Source organism: Nymphalis io, chromosome 24 (assembly GCF_905147045.1).
Source record: "Nymphalis io chromosome 24, ilAglIoxx1.1, whole genome shotgun sequence".
Taxonomy (NCBI): domain Eukaryota; kingdom Metazoa; phylum Arthropoda; class Insecta; order Lepidoptera; family Nymphalidae; genus Nymphalis; species Nymphalis io.
In genome coordinates, this window is record NC_065911.1 from 8,197,604 (window position 1) to 8,219,375 (window position 21,772).

At 31.9% G+C, this 21,772-nt stretch overlaps 3 protein-coding genes across 11 annotated transcripts in view; 1 reads left to right on the forward strand and 2 right to left on the reverse strand.

Moving 5' to 3' along the window:
• LOC126777832 (calcium-dependent secretion activator) overlaps positions 1-5,414 on the reverse strand; it is a 64,660-nt gene extending 59,246 nt beyond the window's left edge. For 8 of the 9 annotated variants that reach the window (XM_050501032.1, XM_050501030.1, XM_050501035.1 and 5 more), the window contains exon 1: positions 5,265-5,414. The gene's annotated coding sequence lies outside the window, so the exon portion shown is untranslated. The remainder of the gene's footprint in view (positions 1-5,264) is intronic. The other variant, XM_050501029.1, reaches the window with a different exon arrangement.
• Positions 5,415-8,022: 2,608 nt separating this feature from the next.
• On the reverse strand, positions 8,023-14,985 carry LOC126777869 (MAM and LDL-receptor class A domain-containing protein 2-like). Its single transcript, XM_050501122.1, has 10 exons — positions 14,850-14,985; positions 12,729-12,899; positions 12,447-12,608; positions 12,162-12,332; positions 11,673-11,799; positions 11,112-11,283; positions 10,716-10,842; positions 10,121-10,249; positions 8,918-9,439; positions 8,023-8,240 (listed from the first exon to the last, which is right to left on the reverse strand). The coding sequence occupies exons 1-10, from the start codon at positions 14,899-14,901 to the stop codon at positions 8,047-8,049; spliced, it is 1,827 nt and encodes a 608-aa protein (XP_050357079.1). The 5' UTR covers positions 14,902-14,985; the 3' UTR covers positions 8,023-8,046.
• A 1,399-nt stretch (positions 14,986-16,384) lies between these two features.
• Positions 16,385-21,632, forward strand: LOC126777879 (zinc finger protein 615-like). The gene is made up of 8 exons (XM_050501163.1): positions 16,385-16,621; positions 16,809-17,574; positions 18,494-18,642; positions 18,783-18,907; positions 19,508-19,625; positions 20,196-20,323; positions 20,676-20,810; positions 20,921-21,632. The coding sequence occupies exons 1-8, from the start codon at positions 16,514-16,516 to the stop codon at positions 21,039-21,041; spliced, it is 1,650 nt and encodes a 549-aa protein (XP_050357120.1). The 5' UTR covers positions 16,385-16,513; the 3' UTR covers positions 21,042-21,632.
• Positions 21,633-21,772: the final 140 nt, after the last annotated feature.

Consider the following 21,772-nt stretch of genomic DNA (forward strand, 5'->3'; position numbering starts at 1 on the left):
ATAGATACCAGTAAAGCTCTAGAATAGCTAAGAAAAAAATATATTTGACAAACAAATAAGAAATAGGTACTAAGCTGTTTTGTCTTCGCCTATTTATATACAGATAAACTTATAGATTTATAATTATTTTATTTATGTTACTTTTAGGTTCACTCCCAAGCTTGATAGATATTCAATTTGTAACTAGTTAGTTATTATTAAGTAGTTCATTTATAAAATTGTCGATTTTCATTCAAATTATATCTGTCGATTCAAATTATATTAATAATATTGCAATGACATTTATAAAAAAAAATTATATTGTTGGTGCGGTGGAAAATCAGAGCATGGCAAAATCGAAATTGCGCGTTGATATCGAACACGAGCTCCGCCGTGGCACCACAGAAGACACAGCACGCATTATTAATAACGCGAATGGACAAGGTACCGCAAAATTGGTTTGAAGAAATATCGATCTCAACAATGATGGCCGCGCTAATGTCGTTTTCACAGAATGAACATGCAAAATTAAACATTTATCAGTTACGAATTAAATAACTAACTACTAATTTGGCATTTCAAAAGCTTATTCTTCTGCTTCTTTTAGTTAAATTTTATGAAATGTAAAGTCAATATTTAATTGGATTAATACTCCCCAACAAACGCGCACGCATTTTCAAAGTACGTGAAACGCCCAACTTTTCTTAACAGTATATCTCAAGCACTTTTATTCGTGAGTAAATTTTGTATGGAACATTTTTTATTAAGTTCTAAACATTTTAAAATTACATTGAGAAACATTAAATAAATATATTGCCTTATAAGATATTTGCGAACAGACTTTCATAGGATTTTCTTTGATCTCCCGTAATTAGTTTTGCTAACAATTTTTATTAGTTTTTACTATATTTTAATAGAATATGAAAATTACGTTAAAAATTATCACTTCGATTTTTTATTTACATATCAAAAATGAAATTAGGGTTTCGTATATCTGCTCATAATGAGCCAAAATACTTTACTTTACTTTATACTTTATTGTACACCACACCACAAAGAGAAAATACAAAACATGTATACTGCCTAAATAAATGTATAAAATAATTATGCATATGAATAAGGTATATATTTTTTTTTTGTTCTGGATCAATATGGCCGACCTGTCAACTCTCAATACCCTTGATTTATCGAACGTACAAGAAATAACGTAGTTTACGATCTGCTGTTAAGTACATTTTTACAACTACGTCCTATGATTAAAACGGGTCTTTGTGCCTTGTGGATTTTCTTCGTTTTCAGAATGAAATTCCAAAAAGCAAAATATAAGCATATGATGTTCACCTTAACTAAATAAACCCATTTTTTATAACATATAACTGGAATCCAAATCGATATGAAAAATGAGCAAATCATTTACTTAAGAGCTCGCCACCGCCCCCGATCCCCTAGCAATTATGTAAGCGAACGTTAAAGAAAAATATAATGTTATTGTTACGTTATTTTTTATTATTGGAGTAGTTAAGTTTCTTGCGTTATGTTTATCACGCAAGTCCACTTCGCGTGCGATGTAATTATTTATTTAAATCAGCTTTTACAAAATCGATTTTTAGCATTGACTTGCAAATTAAAATTATTGTTTAATATTTATAGCGATAAGTAGTACAAGAAAACTTAAACTGATACAAGCTTAAACTTAATTTATACACACTCTTAACTATATTATTAAGGCAATAAATAAATACAAATAAAAACTAAAAATAGTTACTGTACAAATTGTGACCGCGTGGAATGGCAATAATGCTAGCAGCATTTCCCCTTTGAATAGCAATTCCGATTCTCTGGGCGAAAAAATTAACCAGCCCTCCTGTCACCACTAGTGGCAATAAGACGGGTGTTATATTTTTACTTGGTTAAATAATTAAATTAATAAAAATATCTATACGAATATTATAAATAGAAAAGTAAGTCTTTCTGTCCGTTAAGCTTTCACGACTAAACCACTGAATCGATTTCGATTCAATTCGGTATGAAGCAAGCTTGAACCCCAAGGAAGCATATAAGTTACTTTTTTCTAAAATCTGTCCCCGACAAGAGGGGAGATTGTAAACCCATACCCTTCTAGTAACACAAGGGTGAAATGCGGGCGATCATGTCATAAGGAAAATCCTTTATTCAATATTTAAGCGTCACGCTTACTAGTTGATAGTCAAAAGTAAGTAACGTTACAAGCATACTTTTAAACTAAATGTATATTATAATTATGGAGAGCTCTTGATATTTATATATCAATTTACATGATAAAAAAACAATTAAAATAAGATAAGATCTTTAATGAAATTCAAATTAACTAAATTTAAACACCTTTTTGAATTACTTACAATATATATTTTGTTATAATTTTATACTATATATAACTATGGAAACTATGTGCAGTCATTTTTATAATATGTAAAATAAAAATACCAAACAAGATTTTTGAATTGTATACGAAGTCCGCAATGTTATATAACAAAACTGTTTTAAGGAAGCTGTCCGTTTCTCATAGGACAATCTTTTCAGACAAGTCATACTTATTATTAAATTAAATGACGTACTTTTTTGTGTAATTTCATATGAAAGTCGTTAAACATTATTACGTTTTTTATCTAACTTATATTTTGTATAATAAATGAGATAATTTACGTTGTTTGTGAAAGTTTAGATATTTTCTACTTTGTACTTGTCTGACTTTGTACATTGTAGTTACCACCCACTCATGACATATTCTATAGCCGAATAGCTATAATAGCATTATTGTGTTTCGGTTTTAAAGGTAAGACAGACAGTGTATAGTGGTGACCGTAAGTACCGCTGTAAAAAAGGATGATGACCACTTACGATCAGATGACCCATTTGCCTGAGAGTGGAACACATACAAGCTGCCTATTTACTTTTACTTTATACCTTCAATCAAAGAGTAATTTTAAATTATAGTAAGTAGTAATAGCCTGTGAATGTCCCACTGATGGGCTGAGGCTTCCTCTCCTTTTTGCGGAGAAGGTTTGGAGCTTATTCCACCACACTGCCTGCTCTAATGCGGGTTGGTGCAATACACGTGTGGCAGAATTTCAGTGAAATTAGGGACATGCAAGTTTCCTCACGATTTTTTCCTTCACCGCACATGTTTTCCGACAAGCACGAGATGAATTATAAACACATTCTAAATTAGTGTTGTAGAATTATGTTTAAAATAGAATAGAAATAGTTTTTTTTTTTTATATATTAGACAATTTTATTCAAATTGGCATATAGCACATTTTAAAATCACATGTATGATGTATAATTACAATGTACATAGCTGATTATGTAATTTTGATTATAAAAAGGGTACATAGGGTAAGTTTAGATTTAAATCTTACTAAAAATTGACGATTCAAAATAATTTTCATTTCAGATTATCTAAAACTTCTCAATAATAAAATTAATGTACCGTTATCTTTTTTATATAAAATAGGTAAGCGGACGAGCAAGTGGGTCACCTAATGGTAAGTGGTCATCGCCCACAATCATAAGTGCTTTAAGAATTATTATCAACCTTTCAGTATATCGCCAATGCACCACCAACCTTGAGAACTAAGGTGTCCCTTGTGCCTGTTCACTCACCATTTAAACAGGAACATAAAAATACTAAGTAAAACTACTTGGCGACGTAATATGTGATGAGCGGGTGGTACCTATCCAGGCTTGTACAAAGCCCTACAATAAGAAAAAAGTTATCGACAAAATACAGACAAATATAATTGCTATTATTTTAAAAGTTACTTAAAATAAAACACAGTTTATCAATTATCACGTGACAACGAAACACAATATCAAAATGCATATGTTATGTAATTGAAAATGCAGTAACTGCGTTGCTATATGTGTGCATTGTGTTGCGCGTTTTTCACTTAACTTTATTAAATTAACAATTCTGTGACTTCGTTGTGCGGATATCGGTTCTAAGTAATGAATTATACTCTTCTACATATATATACTTCCACAAATATACTTCCACACATAATTATACTTCCACAAGCTAATAACTTTTGATCTGATTATTATTATATTATTTCCTATTAATAAATTAATTCATTTTTATTAATTTTATTTGTAATGTATATTATGTTTTTTTTTTTATTTTATATATTATAAAAATGACTGTACATAGTTTCCTATTAAATAATTATAATTTTCCAATTTAAATTACCGGAAAATATTGATTCGAATTTGTCGATATATAATCAGAAACATTTACATAATTATTTTTCTATTTTTATTTTGTTTCCTTAGAATAAATTAAAAAATCTATATACATGGCATGTAAATGTGATCATCCTTTCTTGTGGGTACTACCACCCTTTGGGACCCAAAGGGTGGTACAACGTTAAGAAAACTTTCATTTTAATGGTAAATAAGCAAAAATCATTACAGGCACATAAGATATAACATGTTAGATAAAAAGTGGTATATATAACCGTACCAATTTCTGAAGGCTGGACAAATGGGATTATCACTTTCATGGTTATTATATATTTAGTTATATAACATTATATAATAATATGGTTAGATTTTATTAAAGTTATTTTTATTATACTTGTTATATATTAAACACTGAACTGAGTTATTTTGTATCAAAGATACTTCGTCATAGCAGCGAGATAATTAGCACTTCAACGAGCATATTGATTTTATTATATTTATAAATACTTCTTAATTTTATCGTACAATAAAAAAAAACTATAACCTTTTTTGTAATAATAAATTGAATTAAAATAATTAATTTAACTCTCGTGTTTATTAATTAAGTACAATCATTGCTAATTTACTCTCTATTAATATAAATAATAGATAACCGTTCTTAATATATGTATTTGAGTGATAATAACTAAAAAAATACGTGTCATATAGACTTATACAATTACGCAATTAGTATTTCACAACATAAAAATAGTCCTCAATAATATGCCTACACATCTTCATAACTAAAAGTCAAACCTTTTTAACTCGTACCAAATTTAGGCAAAGATCCTTTCTTAAAGATCCACAAAAAAAAACAACAAAAAATATGATTATGCAATAATCTTAAATCCACAAAAGATTCGAAATTAAAAAAAAAACACCTAAATAATGTCTATTTTGTTGTATTATAATACTGAACAAATGATACGTACGATGATAATTTACATAAAACCTCAAATGATAATTATTTTATTTTTAAACACAAATCGAATTATACAAATTACGTTAGAATTAAATGGACTTACCTCTGAGTTTACTTTCTACAGGCACACGTTGACATATCAATATAATTTTCAATATCACGGAGATATTTACAATTGTATTTACACGTTCACGGCTTTCAGATTGGTACTGAATTCCAGTTCAAACGTCAGTTTTGTCCGCATATATTCTGCGCATGCACCCACAATGGCTTCGGGTCGATAGTGGCGTATGATAAGGTTTTACCTACACCGTCCATTGCTGCGCAGCGATACGCAATGCTATGTTGTGCGAAGATTTTTTTTTATGGAATTTTGTTGTCATTATATTTTTTTACCATTAAGTGTTAAACTCATAAAATTTAGTTCGATAGTTGTGGGGAATCGAAAAATTAATAAAACAATCTACTTCGGTAATATGAAAAATACATATATATTATTAAACATATGAGTAGTAATACTACTATATAAGAAACAAATCTGGCAATAATTATCATATATATTATGATTTCATTAAAATAAATTACGAAAAAGGAGCTACTTCAAATATGTTTATTTTTTTTTGTCTTGTAACTTGCACAAGCGTGCACAAGATTGCGTAGTGTCGCATACGTGTTGTGTAGCAGTACATTAAGTGGACGATCAGACTACACTGCGCCCCCATACCGGGTGACATTGTAAAAACGGGGTAATGTTTAGAAACGAGGTCACCGTTTTGTATTAGCCCGCGTTTCCGTTTAAAGTTGCCAGCTTTGAAACTGTGTTGCCATATCTAAAAAACATAAAAATCTTATCGTTGATAAAACAACAGCGTCTTTTTATAAAAATCATAATGCCTCTTTTGTGTACTTATTATATTTAAATTTTTTATTATAATCATATTTTTATAGAAATAAAGCTTATTATGTATCTTATGATCATTTACTCTTAAAAAAACAAACCATATAGTCGAATAGAAATACCTTGTATTTACCGGTAATAATATTATAGAATTCATTTATTTTTTAATATATATGAAAAGATATATATGTATATATATATATATTCAACAGATTTCGATAACAATGTAGTAACATAGATGTTTAAATGCAAAAGCTTTTACTTTAGAGTGAGTTACTTTAAAATAGATAAATGCAAATGTGCAAATGGGGACTGAAGCTCCATATTGGCACTATTAGAAATATTAACCGTTCCTTACACCACGGATGCACAATCAAACTTAGGAACTAGTTGTTTTGGTAGTTACACCACTGACTCTTCAAACCGGAATACAACAGTAATGAGTGTTGATTTTACCTTTGGACGTTCCATCAACTAAGTTTTTTTTTTTTTATAGAATAGGAAGGTGGACGAGCATATGGGCCACCTGATGGTAAGTGGTCACCAAACGCCCTTAGACATTGGCATTCTAAGAAATGTCAACCATCGCTTATAGCCAATGCGCCACCAACCTTGGGAACTAAGATGTTATGTCCCTTGTGCCTGTAATTACACTGGCTCACTCACCCTTCAAACCGGAACACAACAATATCAAGTATTGCTGTTTTGCGGTAGAATATTTGATGAGTGGGTGGTACCTACCCAGACGAGCTTGCACAAAGCCCTACCACCAGTAAATTGTAAAAACCAGTAAGTTGTAAAAATATATATTTAAAAAGTTTTTTTTTTATAGTATAGGTAGGCGGACGAGCATATGGGCCACCTGATTGTAAGTGATGGCATTGTAAGAAATTTTAACCATCGCTTACATCGCCAATGCGCTACAACCTTGGGAATTACGATATTATGTCCCTTGTGCCTGTAATTACACTGGATCACTCACCCTTCAAACCGGAACACAACAATACCAAGTACTGCTGTTTTGCGGTAGAGTATCTGATAAATGGGTGGTTTTTTGCTGTTCGTCTTCCCATATAATTATTTTGATAACAGAATCGGATGGTGATGGTGAATTCTTAACCACTAGGAGCTATCACTCTAGGCGATACAACAACAATAACGAAAAATACGAATGACAATCGGAGCTACACTGCAGGTGAAAATCGTACAGGCTTATTTCTAGAGAAGTTGATAAATTGATATGATTCCTGCCTGGATTCAAGGCTATAGCTATGGCAATGACTATGGTGCCATTGTGGAGGGAAATCAAAGAACACCGAAAGACAGACTCGCTCTACCCCGATAAGAGGTTAAGGCTGGTGGTGCCTCTAAAGAAAACGTTACTAATTTGTTTTTGATATCGGAGCAATAAAAAGACATTTTTGAGGATATGAATTCTACAACTATAATAGGCCTTCATCACGCCCGACCCACCGTGGGTCTATTTCCACGGAAGGTGGAAACTGAGCTACTATAACGAATTGCAAAGATTCCAACGTCATCATTATAATTTGTCCGTATACCTCAAGCCTCTCACAGAACGCTACTAATATTCCACAAACTATGCTTAATTGCTCTCCTACGTCGCTTCGCGCACCCTTACTCCTCAGTTTGAAGCTTTTAAACTAATTTATTTTGAATTTTTAAATCTTTTTTAGTATTTCTAATTTAAATTAAAAATGTTCTTGTGAATATTTTGTTTTGTTTAATTTAAATAACAAAGTTTTGATGAATATTTTACTTATCCTCAACAGTATACTTATTTATTATGAGATTATGATAATATAAACTTTACAGAAATTATTGTATTTAACAGTTAATTACATTTCCCTAGAGCTACTTCATCTTACACTAGAATCCATGGCATTATTTGCGTATAATTTTAACGCAAAAAAAAATTGTCAGAGTGAATAATAAAACGAAATTAATTAAAACCTTATTTAATATATTAATCATCATCTACATCTGTAGATAGATATCGCACTTCCGGGTCGTTCGCGTGCACGTGTCCCCGGAACTTGGCGAGAGCGACTCGTCCGCGCGCCGAACGCACGACCACCGTCCACGACACCGTAGCCACGAATGCGATCACAAACACTAATATTAATATCACTTTCCATGCATTTGAGCTGTGTGCTTCTTCTGAAAATGAATTATTCATATTTAAATTCCTATTTTAAAGTTATAAAGCCGAGATGGCCCAGTGGTAAGAGCGCGTGATTCTTAACCGATGATCGTGGGTTCAAACCGGGCAAGCACCACTGAATTTTCATGTGCTTAATTTGTGATTATAATTCATCTCGTGTTTGACGGTGAAGGAAAACATCGTGAGGAAACCTGCATGTGTCTAATTTCACTGAAATTCAGCCACATGTGTATTCCACCAACCCGCATTGGAGCAGCGTGGTGGAATAAGCTCCAAAACCTTCTCCTCAAAAAAGGAGAGGAAGCCTTAGCCCAGCAAGTTATTGTATTGTGTTCTTGATATGGACCTTTACGAATGAACGTATAATGTGTGTATGTGTGCGTGGTTGTATGTACGAGTATACTCGTATGTGTATTACTGATTATTTTCATCTTTACACCTTACAGAATGGCTGGTAACCAAGAATCGTTAGGAAATATTGAAAAAATTAAGCGTCTTATAAATATTGCAGTACAAATTTTATAATGATTAGTGAAAATTAGTTTAAGCATATCGTGTGTATTACACTAAATGTGTGGAGCTAAGAAGGTGTCAGTAACGGTAAATAGTACTTAGGAAATCGGAGAACATCACTATTGATAAGAGCTTTTAATTTTTAAATTATAATTTTTACCTTTCAATTGTACGTGTTCGAATTTTCTCGATTCGATGACAGTTTTCTTCTTTTCTTTTTCAACAAATACAGGTACGGTGCCTTCCGTTGTTTTCGATAATACCAACGTCGTGTTTTCAATTACCGAACTTGTAGTTGGTGGCTTAACGGTTGTGGTCGTTGAAGTAGTTGTAGTAGGAAGTTTAATTGTTATCTTTTTTGATGTAGTACTTTTAACATTCGGCTTTCCTGTCGTCAACCTGGTAGTAGTTTTCGTAGTTGGTTTGGTAGTTATTATTCTTCTAGTTGTTGGTCTTCTCGTTGTCCTCTCCGTTTTAGCAGTAGTAATTCTTGGCGTTGTTGTGGAAGTTGTGGAAGTAGTTGTAGAAGTAGTTGTAGGTCTAGGTGTAGTTGTAGTAGTTGATGTTGTAGTAGATGACGTACTAGTTGAAGTTGAGGTAGTTTCTGTTATAGCTGCAATCAGTTTCTGAGTCTGTGGTGGAGCATCCCTTGAATCTGTCGCCATGTCATCAGATATTGGTGCTATAAACAAATTTACAAATTTACTTTCAATACTTTTCGAAGTAAGGATTTCTACATCAAAAATTTGATACCCATCTTTTCATTTATCCACTGATAGAAGCTACTAAAACTATGTATACTATAACTCTAAGTATGACTAATTGAGCCGGTTGGCGTGGTTGGTAGATACTTGCCTTTAACGCCGAAGGTTGTGGGTTCGATTCCCACCCAGGACAGACATTTGTGAGCATAAACATGTCTGTTTGTCCTAAGTCTGGGTGTAATTATCTATATAAGTATGAATTTACAAAAGAAACGTATTGTATGTCGTATATCAGTTGTTTGGTTTCCATAGTACAAGCTCTGCTTAATTTAGGATCAGATGGCCGTCTTAATAATGTAAAAAAAGTTAAATAGTTTGTATACTAGCTAGAATGGATTATGAAGTTTCTAATATAAAACTCCACATACAACACCAAGAGACGTATTGATTAAAACTGAACTTAAGAGAACACTTTTCACTTTGGCTAGAAGCCAAATAATGTACTATGGAGTCTTGTTCAATTGGTACAAATACTTTCAAAACTTTAGGTAATTTTGAGATTCATATTGCTTTCTCTAAGATTTATTTCTAAAAGTTTTAATGTTAGTGTCACTTTGAGAATAGAATTTTTGTGTAAGAAAATTAATAAAGAAACTAACTTAGCTGGAATACACAGGTTTCCAAAAAGTCCAAGCAGCAGTTATCTTCCATGACACAATCGAAGGTACAGCCACAACCCACGGCATGGAATGTGTCATTCAAAAAACACCGGTTTTCGCAAGAATCACCTGAGAACGTAGTCAAAATTATTATTAAGCCAAAAATTAATTAAGTTTATTTGAACACAATTTGAAGGCATAATGAAAACTTACATTCACAAATTAAATTCTGTCAAAAATTGTAATAAAAAAGGCAAATAGGACTTAAGCATATTAAGCCAATGCAAATACCACATCTTATACCATCAATGCGCCGCGTACCATGAGATCTGATGATGATGTCCTCCTGACCGATTTCAGCCATGGTGGCTAATCTTAAGGGAGACTAGCCAACTACGCAGGACATATTTACCATATATTGGCGTATTCACTGAACCGTAACAAAGCAATACAAAGTTCGACGGAATAACTAACGAGAACGCACACGCACGAAGCTCTACCACAAACTTAACCCTTAAGCTTAGCGGATTGGAGATTATAACTTTTTATATATGTATATATATGTAAAAAATCTAAAAATATATTCTAAACTCACTTCTAAAAGAAGGCGGAGTTGTGGCCGCCATCTTAGCAATAGTACAGTTCTCCCCTTTAAGTATCGCTACGTCATCTATCGCGATGTCGCTCGTGAAGCTGGAACCTCGTATGCCTTCGATTACGATCTGTTTGAAAAATATTTTAATACATTATAAAATGGTATAGAACCTGTTATATTTTTGCTATGACATTACATGAGGAATCTATTGAATCATATTAATATCTTTATAAATCAATAGTCACGTGATACTCACAAACATTTTTTTAAGTATTTAATATTTTTAATTGATAGGATCAAAAAAAGATAGAGAAGAATGATCAATTAGTTATATAGAATTCGTCTGTATATTTTTTGTCTTATTATTATTAAAAATGGGTACGAAAATACAATTACCTGAAAATTTGTTTCCAATTCCGTTAAAGGAACGACAGCGCTGAACCAGAAATTTCCCAAATTTCCCCACTTTTCGAAAAGAATATATTTGTTTTCATCTGACTTAATGCTAATTAACGTTTGAAGTGAAAGAACGTCTGGTTTTTGGTAAACTCGAAGACCACCACTAGAGCTAGAAATATAAAGTATTATTTAAGGAGTTAAGCTCACAAGTTCTGAGAAATTACCACTTTCTTAACAAACGAAGTATTTTGTACGACATTTTGGTTGGTCATCATCATGGCATGCAGATTTTTAAGAATGTAATCGTATGTAAGAACTTACTTCGTATATCACTCGTGAGATGTTGTACGAAAGTATATATGTATGTATATGTAAAGAAAGATAAGTATCACTTTAATTCGCTTTGCTGAATGTATAAACATATAATTAAATATTATAATAATTGTAACCAATGTCGCATATCACTTTCTGATATTTCACGATCGGGCTATTCACGCGAACTTGTCGCTTACCCTATTAATAGATTTGCGTTTTGAATAATAAATGAGAAAAACTTACTTCCCGTACATATGGTAGAAGAATGAAAAGCAGGAATTTTTAGAAAGAGCGCTTTCATATACTGGTGATACGAGACGCGCTGTATCATTTTCTAATCTAGACGTGCTCTCGATATACATATAGTATCCTGTTGAGAAAAATCACCAGGTAATAACCACGACAAATTTCTTTTAAACTCATCTCTCTATGTAACTTTATTTACATATATAAAATGGTTTCAACAATATTAATTAAATTATGCTTTAAAGTATTTATACCATAAAAGTTTTATGAATTTAAATATACTAAAAGAATAACAACAAAACAAATGGCTATATTTTAAAAATTATAAAACTAGTTCAAGAGTCTGACTGACTTACTAAATAGTTGGTGATGATTTGAAAATAATCAATAGTACAGCAAGGTCGTTTGAAGAGTTTGTCCCTAACATGCTTCAACAGAAATTAGTTACTGGTGACATTCAGTCATTAGATCTGTTTTCAAACATACCTGATCCTCCTTGTCCATAAGTATGATCATACGAAGGTCCGGTCATCAGGAAAGAACTAGGCGTCTTCATATTTAATCTCCTCCAATCAAAGTCATGTAGCTCACTTTGCGTCCAACCGCAAATATCAGGAGTTTCAAAGTCACAGCTCAGTGCGCTTACAGTTGTGGAATCTGGATATTTATCAGTTATTTATTATTAACAGTAAATGAGAAGGAGAATGAAATATTTTTATAGCCCATGGACTATTTTTTGACTATCGTTTACATTAAAATGAAATAGCTTACCAACACAAGTAGGGGCTGTTGCATTCCACCTCCTCCCATCACAGTAGATAACTGACGATCCCTCGAGTTTATGACCGGGTAGGCAAAAATATATGACCCAGGCATCATCAAAGTTTGACATATGCAGTCCATTTTCTATGCTAGGCACTGTACAACCAGGTCCTTAAATGATTAATAAGTTGAATTATTTTTCTCGTAATATAGGCAGACTTAGGCATTATGAAGTTGTTAGTAAAAACACTTATTTAGTAATAAGTATTTTTAGAACTTAATTCAACTTACGTATACACACAGGGATAGGTACGTCCCACTCTCCATCCCTACACGTTGCGTACTTATTGCCAATTAGTTCATAGTTTTGGAGGCAAATGAACTGAACGAGCCTCGCACGTTGTCGTATTTTAACTCGCCCGTGGTCGAGTCTCGGTATTGAGCAAGTACTTCTAAAATAATCTGAAACAAACAACCAAACCATAATATAAGAAAATGAGTAACATATTTTTATATATTTTTGGTCTGGTATAGTTATAACGCTTATGCTTATACATAGATGAATTACTTGGCCATGTAGTATTTGTGATATTTTTAAGAATATTTAAACTGTCGCTTTGTTTTTTTCTTATCTTTATTGTAAGTTTTTCGCATTATCTGTCCCTTAATCAAGTGTTTTTATACATTATCGAGGTCATTAAAGGTACCACCCACACTATGTGAGGACGGATGTCCGACACGCGTTCGAAGCGTCAAGAGCGTGCGTCCGGCTGATAATGTATATTTATTTCATATTTATGTTACATATTGTTTTATATGAAACAGGAAATATACAAATATAGTACCTGTGCTATTACTTTTTTTAATATATATGTAATAAGGCAGGCTTTCAAGACACAACATCGAAATCTTATAAAGGATAAAACTGTTCAGATCTTTCAAATCAAGCTAATTTTAATCCCACCACGATGGTGACACTTCTTTCATAAATAATATTAAAATTTACTTCACGATAAAGTATTTTTTGTAGTAATAGGTACTAGATGTGTCTCGCGTGTTTTAAGTGAGTACGGCAACGTCCCAAGGGTCAGGTCGGATTTTAAATCAATAAGATGGCAAGATAAGCAGTTAATAATTATTTTTATAAAAAAAAATAGTTGGCCAAGGCTATTGGACGCGCAAGCGTTCTCGTGGCGCTCCTCGTTAAGACGGAGAGGGTAACGCTGGTTTTTAGTGGGTATTCCGATATTCGGGGCGCACTCGCCGCATTGGACACCAGCGAGCCCCACATACGTTTTTCCAGCGTAAAAAAGAGCTATTGGAATGTTGCATATAATTTAAGCATATCACAATAGTTCTATATCGAGTTTCTCTCTCTCAATCAATTAAAATTGTAAAAATGTATAAAAATGTAACGGACTAATATGTTTATTATTGTCATAATTTGATTAACAAGTTGAATTAATATAACATCTGCCGTGTTGGGCACTAACTAAATTTTCTAGAACACGTTGGACCAGCGCTGGCCAGTAGTGTTCGAATAGCGAAATATTGCCAATTTGTGCATTCAACGAAATATCGTGCATACTTCAAAGGATGATAGCGCTATCTGATTGAGACTTATTCAGTTCTTAATTACGAGTAACAAATAATTGTAATGCATGAAAATGTAATAATGTTTTTACGTTACGTTGGCTGAATACAGATAAAAAATATTACAAGTTATAGAATTGAGCCGTAATTCGCTTAGAATATGATAACCATACAATATATTGTATAAGTACCCTCTTTATAATAAATAGCTTAGCATCATATTTATAAAATAATATTTATTTAAGTATTATTTTTTAGCTTTAAATAAAGAAAAAAACACTATTATGCAGAGCGGAGAGCGTTAATCCTAAACTCGAAGGTTTTGCTTGTTCAAAGACAAACGCTGCTGAATTTCATGTGCTTTATTTGTGCTTATAATTCATCTCGTGCTTTGTGGTGAAGGTAAACATCGTGGTGGAAAAAGTTTCAAACCTTCTCCTTTTAAACGTAGGACGTTAACAGGCTTACATAAACACTATTACAACGAATAAAATTCATGTAATTACAGTAACAGCCTGTTAATGTCCCACTGCTGGGCTAAGGCCTCCTTTCCTTTTTTGAGGAGTAGGTTTGGAGCTTATTCCACCACGCTGCTCCAATGCGGGTTGGTAGAATACACATGTGGCATAATTTTCCTCACGATGTTTTCCTTCATCGTCAAGCATGAGATGAATTATAAACACAAATTAAGCACGAGAAAATTCAGTGGTGCTTGCCCGGGTTTGAACCCACGATCATCGGTTAAGATTCACGCGTTCTAACCACTAGGCCATCACGACTTCATGCAATTAATTAAAATTAGAACTAAGTTTAACTCACCAGCGTTAAGTGATCCAAAAACAAATAAAAACAAAACGCACTGAATAAACATTTTAACAAATAAATAATAACCTAAAATTCGTTAAAATTTATAGCTTATTCTCCGGCTATGTCTACATTTGGGAGTAGAACGACGTTCAACTGCAACGCAATTATAAAAATGCTAAATATAATTTTTACACATGAATGAAGACTATGCTATGAGCAGATATGACAAATGAGTTAGGAAAGTTTTTTTTTGGTTGTTTTTATCCTTACCTCGTTTCGGTGTTCGTTTTTAAAAATATTTTTAATTGAATCTTATTTGGATTAATTGATCGTTTTTTGCGTAACCATATGTAACGTTACACTACACTGATGTGCAAGTGATACAAAAAAGTATAATTTCTGCAAAATTGTATTAAATGGTATGCGTTTTATTTTTATTTTTTTAATGTTTTGTGTTACATTGTATGTTTTTAAACTTAGGAAGAATGACGAGCGAATAGCTCTATTATGATTAGTTATAATTTCCTCTCATATATTGGCATTGCAAGTAGTAAACACTCCTTGCGTCAATACGTCGCTAATCATCGAACGAAGATGTTATGGAACTTGTTCATATAATCCCAATGGCTAAATTACCCTCGAGATTGTAACAGAAGATAAATGATGATTGGATCGTACCCATCCAGGTGGGCCAGCAAAATACTCAACGACTGAAAACTATATAAGATGAACGATGAGGTACAATAATTGGCCAATAAAATGGATCCGAAATATATATTATTTTAAACTGAATAAAGATACTGAAATTAATTTTAATATAATTTATTAATATCTAAAACATAGTTTACGCGTCAAACATAAATAGGCATCAAAGGGAAAAAAATTGTTTACATTATTATAATCTTTGCAACTGACGGGATGCACGACCGCAGTTATCAAAGGAAACAGCCTTTCCAGTGATACTACTGAATATTATCACTATCAGTCCCCTCTATACAACAAACAGATTTATACAAAGCCCAAAATCGTATCTTATCTGTAAACAATCGACAATACATGATTCATTATGTCAACTCTCTAATTAGTTAACTCGTTATTAATCATTATTTAAAAAAAATAGATTAGCTTTTCAAGTCCGGATATTATCGTTATCGCACAAAAGTATTTAAAAAAAATAGTAAGTGATTTTGTATATGTACAAGTTAAGTTAAAGATAATATTATATTATGTATGTGTAAAAACTTTCCAATAGTTTAAGTTTATCATTCATGAATACCTATTAATTTAATATATTGCCATGTTTGTATATAATATGCCATTTTCTCAGAATTCATGTCTAATAGATTTTAGATGTGACTCAAAGTCTCAAGCTCAACGTCAACTATGACATTGTCAAGTTCTTGTAAAAATATTATTGTTTACTCTTATAATTGTAGCACAATTAAATTATTTATATTTATAAGATAATTGAATAAATGACACTGAGTTATTTTGAATTTTAAGATAATTCGATATATAAAATAGAATAAAACACAACTATTTTAATTATAAATAAATGTTAAAAATGCCGTTATGGCAAATTTGAATTTGTTTTCGTTGCATTTTAGTAGAATTTACTAAATTATTATATAAACATATTATTAAAATTATGTCTTATTATAAACTAATAAATAATAATGGATAATACGTGTAGATTATGTTTGAAAGAATCTCCCGAAATCGTAGAAGAATTATGGGAAGGTTGTGAAGTTTTGGACCAACTATCAAGCTGTTTATCGCACTATGTATGTAACGATTTATTAACATATTTTTCAAATCTGTTATATACACTAACTTAAATTAATTAATTTATACTGTTTTCTGATTGTTTTTTTTTTTATAGAACAGATACACAAAACATATATTTTTTAAATATGGTTTCATTGTGTTTTTTTTCTTCCAACCTTAATTCAACAATTGGTTACTTTGCAGGTGCCTTTGACAAAAGAGTTACCAAACAAAATATGCTATCCATGTGTCAATAAAGTACAAGAAATACATATATTCCATCAAAAAATTTACCAAAATGAATTGATTCTACAAAAGAAACTTAATGATATATTATGTGATTCAAGTAAAAATATAAGTGATATTAAACAAGAAAATGAATTATACTATGATGAAAATGATTTTAATAATGTTAACAAGGAAACAAATAAAGAAAAGGCATCTGTTTTTGAAATAAATGTGAAATCAGAATTACTAGAAAATAAATTAATAAATGAAGATAGTTATGCAATATCAAATGTATCACATAGTGAAAACTCTTTAAATATAGCCATAGATAATGTAAAAATAAAAAAAAGTAATGGTAAATGTATAAATGAACAGGAATCAAACTGTGGTAGTGTTGACGATATACAATTGAAAGTATTAAAAGAAAATAAAAACACAATTACAGAATTAACAAAGATAAATGACACAAAAAGATATATGTGTTTAACATGCTTCAAAGTATTTCATAATCAACGAGAATTATTAAGACATTACCAGACGATTGAATTAGAGAAGTATAACGAAAAAAATATTGAAATTAAGGAAAAAATTGAGCCTGTTAAATATCAATCTTTTGTATCTGAAGATGGTACTTTAATGTATAAATGTGAGAGGTGTTATAAAAAATACATACACAAAGTATTTATTGAAAGGCATATTAAAAGTCATATTGAAAAAAGACCATTTCTATGTAAATTATGTGGTAAGTTACAAAGACAAATATTCAATCTACGATATTTTTGTTCAACAATTTCTTTTTAATATGTCCTTAATAATCATTATTAAAGTTAGGGATTATTAAATAATAAATTTACCTCACAACTTATAATAAATATAGAAAATATTTTAAAAGTAAACTAAAAATTAAATGAAAATAAACTATATATTACAAATATATACAAAAACGTGCCATTTAAAAGATTGCCCTGAGGTATTGCACCCAAGACGCTGACGCACTATTCCTTCTGCATCGTCAGGGGTCAGCCTTTGGGCTAAGTACGGCTTTTTATTAGATATAACATTTTTCAAATTACACAAGTTCAAAACTCTTCTCATAGGAAAAACACATGAACTACACGGAACAATTTCATTGTTCAGTGTAGTCAAGATTACAGAATCTATTTGATTGCCAAAACAGTAGTTACTTTTTTAACGTTCCACTTGAAATAACATATAAATAAAACACATACACATTAAGTAACATTATGCTTTTAACCATCTAAATAGATATTTACTGGTGGTAGGGCTTTGTGCAAGCTCGTCTGGGTAGGTACCACCCACTCATCAGATATTCTACCGCAAAATAGCAATACTTGGTATTGTTGTGTTCCGGTTTGAAGGGTGAGTGAGCCAGTGTAATTACAGGCACAAGGGACATAAAATCTTAGTTCCCAAGGTTGGTGGCGCATTGGATATGTAAGCGATGGTTGACATTTCTTACAATGCTAATGTCTAAGAGCGTTGGTGACCACTTACCATCAGGTGGCCCATATGCTCGTCCGCCTTCCTATTCTATAAAAAAAAAAAAAGATATATTTTTAATATAAATATCAATAGACCTACATATAACAATAATAAAGCACATAAGACAGCAGGTCTCAGCTCATTTATTAATGTTTTAGGTAAAACATATCAAACAGCGTCAATTATTGTAGCGCACGGCAAAATGCATATGGGTGAAATGTACGCATGTTCCTACAACTGCGGCTACAGATCTGTCCATAAACATGTAGTCAAAGATCATGAGAAACGTCACAGGAAAGAATATAAGGTAAATTACATTTTTGACAGTTCAGTTGACTAAATAATTTTTTTTTTATCATAATTTATTATATCATAAATTCAATTTGTAAATATTATAAATATATTTTTTTTATTTTGACTACATATAAGAACTAACTTTTTTTACAGTATAAATGCGAAGTATGTGGCAAAGGTTTTCAAGTGAAGACATCTTATGAACAACATCAGAACATTCACAAAGGCATCAAACCATTCTCATGTGATATATGCAGCATGACATTCCATTTGCACAAGTAATTTTAAAATATTTATCATTAAGACAAATGAGTTAAAAGAGTTTGTGGGCCTGTTACGGTGAAGGAAAACATCGTGAGGAAACCTGCATGTGTCTAATTTCACTGAAGTTCTGCCACATGTGAATTCTACCAACCCGCATTGGAGCAGCGTGGTGGAATAAGCTCCAAACCTTCTCCTCAAAAAGAGGAGAGGAGGCCTTTAGCCCAGCAGTGGGACATTCACAGGCTGTTACGGTGGGCCTGTTTTCCTAGCTGGTGTAATCCACTAGTGGCTAGTAGCTAGCTTCCAGGTTTTGTATTAAAATAAAGGGTTTTTTGTTGAAAAATTCTTAGTAGTAGACCAGTCTGCCTATTGGCAGGGCTTATACTGACAATCCTCGTAAAGCACGTAAGGCACTGCGTCTGAATTATTTTTGGTTGCCTCAGTAATAGCATCCCATCGGATTATGATAGCGAGGGAATAGAGATTCCACCCGTATTGTTTTTTGTTCACTATTTTCTGTTGAGAATATAGCTGTATTTGAAATCGGTCAGGACAACATCATCATCATCATTAACATATCAGTATAAAGGTACATGTCAAGCTTTTTTTTTCAGATATCTTACAACTCACCGGAGCAACGTACACCCACAGTCGTCCGGTAGAAAGCCGTGGGTTTGTAAACAGTGCTTGCTGCCCTGTGATTCAAAAAATAGTCTCAATATACATTTGAAGGTAAATATTTGTAAACTTTATACATTTTTGAGCAAAGACTATTAAATGCTTTTTTTTTATAGAATAGGAAGGCGAACGAGCATATGGGCCACCGGTTGGTAAGTGGTCACCAACGCCCAAAGACATTGGCATTGTAAGAAATGTTAACCATCGCTTACATCACCAATGCGCCACCAACCTTGGGAACTAAGATGTTATGTCCCTTGGGCCTGTAATTACACTGGCCTTGGTGGTGCCTCAGGGTTCAAACCCCAGTACGGGCTGGTAGGAAGTTGGGAGTCTGGAAGTTGAAAGTGTGTACTGTGTCCTTCGCCTGAACTCGTTTTTATTGATGTTTATATCGTAATATTATACATATAACTCAAATGGTTTGCGTGGCACACGCCAGTAAAACTCCCAGTCTACATTATTTTTTATGTTTTTCTAACTTGAGATACAAAGGCTTGTTGAAATCTCTTCTAACGAAAAAACGTATAACGGTACGATTTTTTAAGCCGTTAGGTTGTTTATAATAATTATTTTTTTGTTTTAAATATATTTTTGAAAATCGAATATATATTTTTTTTTCAGGATAAGCATGGTATTATTGTTAAGGTTTCCATACTTTGTGATATCTGTGGTAAAGTCGTTAGAGATACACAACAGTTAAAGTCTCATCAAAGGAGTGTTCATCTAAATATTAAGCCGTACACTTGTAGGTAAGGTATTTTATTTTTTTTATATAATTTTTTTTTAATATAAATAATAAGTACGATTCTTATTAATTGAACTTCATAAAGTTAAGCCTTTTTTTAAATTAATTTAAAGTTGATTGTTAAAAATTGCATTAAATTCCTCAAAAAATAATTACTTGTATGCTCTTCCGAGCAATTTTGAATACTCAATATGCTAAATTTATTTTAATTGTAAGCTACCAAATATGGCGGTTGTTTCCCGCTAATTTTTTATCCATTCATAAATAATAAAAATATGTTAACTTTCTGAAATTAAATACTATATATTTATATTCTTTTAATGAATAGAATGTGTATTATATTATATTATTTTCAGTGTATGTAATAAATCATTCCCAAAGAAATTTACATTAAAGGTTCACGAACAAACACACACAGGGAAGCTATATGTGTGCAGTGTGTGTGATAAAAAGTTTTCCAGACAAAGCAGCCTTCAAAGGCATTTACAACGGTAATGCACATTTCGAAATATAAGATAATTTAAATTAAAAAAAAAGTGTTGCCTTTATTTATGTCCCTAAAAAAGTGTTGAATTATAACTGTAATTATTTTTTATTTCAGTTTCCATGTTGATTCAAAGCTCAAATGTCAAAAATGTGAGAAAGTATTCACGACGAAAGTGAAGTTGACGCCGCATAAAAAAAATTGCAGTGGAAATATTGACGATACAAGAACATCATAAAATGAACAAAAACTATAAAATATAGTACCCTTAATATTCTAATTTTATAAAAATGAAATCGTATAGAAATCAGTAGACTTGTCGGGAAGTGAGTGCCGAGATGGTCCAGTGGCAAGAACGCGTGAATCTTAACCGAAGATCGTGGGTTCAAACCCGGGCAAGCACCACTGAATTTTCATGTGCTTAATTTGTGATTATAATTCATCTCGTGCTTTACGGTGAAGGAAAACATCGTGAGGAAACCTGCATGTGTCTAATTTCACTGAAATTCAGCCACATGTGTATTCCACTAACCCGCATTGGAGGATGCGTGGTGGAATAAGCTCCAAAAAACCTTCTCCTCAAAAAGAGGAGAGGAGGCCTTTTCGCCCAACAGACGAAAGTGATTCGATCACCTATCCCCTATTTCAACCACAGGAGTAAAGACAAATAAACAATTTTGACATTAAATTGAAGCTAAATTATTGGTCAAGATCTTAAATAAAAATAATAGTCTATGATATTCGAAGTCAAAGGTCGATTCGACAAAGTTCTTATCGAAAATTTTAAAGGAAAATTACAGACGATATAAATAATGATGTGAAATAGTGGTTCGTTTATTTTTACTCCTTAGATTGTAATAGGTTATATTAATCCATGTTTTGATGGTTAATTAAAGTATTTTTTTTATGTATTATAGTAATTTCCACCATCGTTTCTTAAGTGAATTTTATAAAAATGTTGCCATGACG

Excerpts from the sequence above, each read along its gene's own strand:
- LOC126777869 (XM_050501122.1), bottom strand. The coding sequence starts at position 14,901 with ATGTTTATTCAGTGCGTTTTGTTTTTATTTGTTTTTGGATCACTTAAC. Across the intron at positions 12,333-12,446 it reads AACAGCCCCTACTTGTGTTG|ATTCCACAACTGTAAGCGCA; the intron begins GTAAGCTATTTC and ends ATAAATATCCAG. Across the intron at positions 10,250-10,715 it reads AACTCCGCCTTCTTTTAGAA|GTGATTCTTGCGAAAACCGG; the intron begins GTGAGTTTAGAA and ends CTACGTTCTCAG.
- LOC126777879 (XM_050501163.1), top strand. The coding sequence starts at position 16,514 with ATGGATAATACGTGTAGATTATGTTTGAAAGAATCTCCCGAAATCGTA. Across the intron at positions 20,324-20,675 it reads ATTAAGCCGTACACTTGTAG|TGTATGTAATAAATCATTCC; the intron begins GTAAGGTATTTT and ends TATTATTTTCAG. Across the intron at positions 20,811-20,920 it reads CTTCAAAGGCATTTACAACG|TTTCCATGTTGATTCAAAGC; the intron begins GTAATGCACATT and ends TTTTTATTTCAG.